Raw genomic sequence first — 2,604 nt, 5'->3', positions numbered from 1 at the left:
AATCCTTGTGATTTCTAAGCCTAGAGTGTACTGTACTAATAGATAGCTGCACAAATGTGTTTTTTCAGTTTTCAATATGGGTAAAAGATACAAATGATTTTTTAAAATTGTAGAATAAACTATGCACTCTATTCTCAAATAATGATGAGTTAATCATCCTTCACTGTATTTCCTTCTGAAATTTCCTTGATATTTAACTTAATTTTAAATAATGTTAAGTTATTTTAATGCTACACTATTCTCTCTTTTGTATTTTTATGTTATTTTAGTCATTGTAGGCACTGAAGTTTTTCAGTACTGTGGTCAAATACTGGGACCCAGCATGTAAGTAGTGCTCTGCTAGAGAGCTGGACCTCTGGTCCTCTCTCTAGTTATAAAACTCACATGGCCTAAGATTTACTTCCATAACAAATGCAGATTCTACTTAGGCAAACGTATTTTCTTCAAAATTTTTATCAGTGCAATATGGACATCCTTATTCCTTATACTGTAGATGAAAGGATTCAGCATTGGACCCACAACAGTATAAAAAATGGTAGATACTTTATCTTCATCCACAGATGAACTAGAAGGCTTAAGATACATGAATGCTGCAGCACCAAAGAAAACAGAAACAGCTATTACATGGGAGCCACAGGTACTGAAGGCTTTTGACCTGCCGTCTGCAGAATGGATGCTGAGGATGTTGGAAAGGATCAAGATGTAAGAAATAAAAATAGTCAGGCTGGCTGCTATTACATTGACACCCACAACAATGAATACCACCAGCTCATTGATGACAGTGCTTGTGCACGAGAGCTTCAGGAGTGGAAGTATTTCACACATGTAGTGATTGATGATGTTGCCATCACAGAAGACAAGTCTCAGCATGCTACCAGTATGGGCCATGGCTCCCACAAACCCCATCACATACACACCCACCATCATCAAGTGGCAGACCTGATGGGACATGGTGACCTGGTAAAGCAGGGGCTTACAGATAGCAGCATATCTGTCATAGGCCATGGCTGTCAAAATGTAGCATTCATCAATCACAAAGAAGCAGAAGAAAAAGAGCTGAGTCATGCACTCAGCATGGGAGATGATGTTCTGCTTCACAAAACTCACCAGCATTTTGGGGGTTATGACAGAGGAGTAGCAGAGATCTGTGAAGGAAAGGTTAAAGAGAAAGTAGTACATGGGGGTGTGTAGGTGAGGGCTAAAAACAATCAGAATAATCAATCCCAGGTTCCCCACCATGGAGACCACATAGATTCCCAAGAAGAGGAAGAAGAGAGGCAGCTGGAGCTCTGGCTGCTGTGTCAAGCCCAGAAGGATGAACTCCTTCACTGAAGAGTCATTTTCTGAGGCCATTCTTCTCGGGATCATATCTGTGAGAACAGTAACATTAAATAGTAACATTAAAATGAAATCCCAGGCTTCTCCAACATACCCCATTAAAATGAGACTAAGAACCAAAATCAAATGATAAACTGAAGTGCACACTTCTCTGTGCCTCTGTTTTTTACAAGTTTGGAGTGCATTTATAGAAATAACCACAAATAAATGGAAGGTGATTTCTTTGAGAATAATATTCAGGTTGCCAATTCCCATTCTTGGCTCTGTAGCATCTCTGGTCTTCTATCTTGAAAATCTACCTCCCTATTCAGGCTCAGAGGTCATCTCAAAAGAGAAGAGACAAGGCACATAAAAGACTCCTGGATTCCTCAGAGGTGATTTGGAAGGAAAAAAATGATACATCCAATTCATTGCTTACCTTTGTGCATGGGGAACTCACAAGTCACCTTAGTAACTTTTCTACTCTTCTCTCACAGAGAAGCAAGTACTCATGTGATAGATGAGCTGTAAGGTGGACAGCCTAGAAACAATGATGTTTTCTGTTGTTACTAGGTTTGCCTTTTTCTTGGTGAGGGTAATTCATTTTGGACTGGGTAATCCAGAGCCCTCATTCTTCTTGATTCTGGAAAACTATGAGCTGTAGTTCATGATTTCCAGTGGTGACGTTTCCCAGAATATCTTCTCTATCCCAGAGGTTGTTAAATAATGTCTACTGATGTCACAAGAATCACCTGGTAATGACTCAAGAGGGTTTTATGAGTTTGTAATCTTAAGGACCTAATTAAAAGTTGAAAAGCTTAGGTTTACCAGACATTTTCCCCCAGAGATCAGGCTTTGTTGCCATGGTGCTTACAAACTAGTTCAAGAATAATGACATTTGCTTATTGGAGGTATACTCTATTGTTTTGTTTTGTTATAATTGTATAAAAATTTTATACACATACACAATGTGTTTGGATGTAGTTCATTCTTGATTTTTTTTCTCCTCTGATTTTCTTCAACCTCTGACCACTATTCCTTCCTAGCTTCATCTCTTCTTTTCAATTTCTTTAACTCACTGCCTCCACTTGTCACTACCTGTATTATATGAGTATAGAGTCACCTACTTAAGAGTAGGTAGCCTCTTAGGAACTGCATCCTTGAAACTAACCATGTTTACCACACTAGTCATCAATTGCCAATAGTTCCTCAGCTAGAGGTAGCTTTCATTACCATATCCCTCTTCCATTCTTGGATTTTTTTCAGGTTTGATTTTACAGGGATTTT

At 38.8% G+C, this 2,604-nt stretch overlaps 1 protein-coding gene across 1 annotated transcript; it reads right to left on the bottom strand.

Moving 5' to 3' along the window:
* Nucleotides 1–420: 420 nt before the first annotated feature.
* LOC102914946 (olfactory receptor 8B3-like) lies at nucleotides 421–1,425 on the bottom strand. Its single transcript, XM_042282114.2, has one exon. The coding sequence runs from the start codon at nucleotides 1,399–1,401 to the stop codon at nucleotides 421–423; it is 981 nt and encodes a 326-aa protein (XP_042138048.2). The 5' UTR covers nucleotides 1,402–1,425.
* Nucleotides 1,426–2,604: the final 1,179 nt, after the last annotated feature.

Source organism: Peromyscus maniculatus, chromosome 7 (assembly GCF_049852395.1).
Source record: "Peromyscus maniculatus bairdii isolate BWxNUB_F1_BW_parent chromosome 7, HU_Pman_BW_mat_3.1, whole genome shotgun sequence".
Classification (NCBI taxonomy): Eukaryota; Metazoa; Chordata; class Mammalia; order Rodentia; family Cricetidae; genus Peromyscus; species Peromyscus maniculatus.
Note: the sequence above shows the minus strand (reverse complement) of the source record. Positions and strands in the feature narration are given on the sequence as shown.

What these genes read in the sequence shown, in the direction of transcription:
- LOC102914946 (XM_042282114.2), bottom strand. Translation starts at nt 1,401, where the DNA reads ATGTTACTATTTAATGTTACTGTTCTCACAGATATGATCCCGAGAAGA.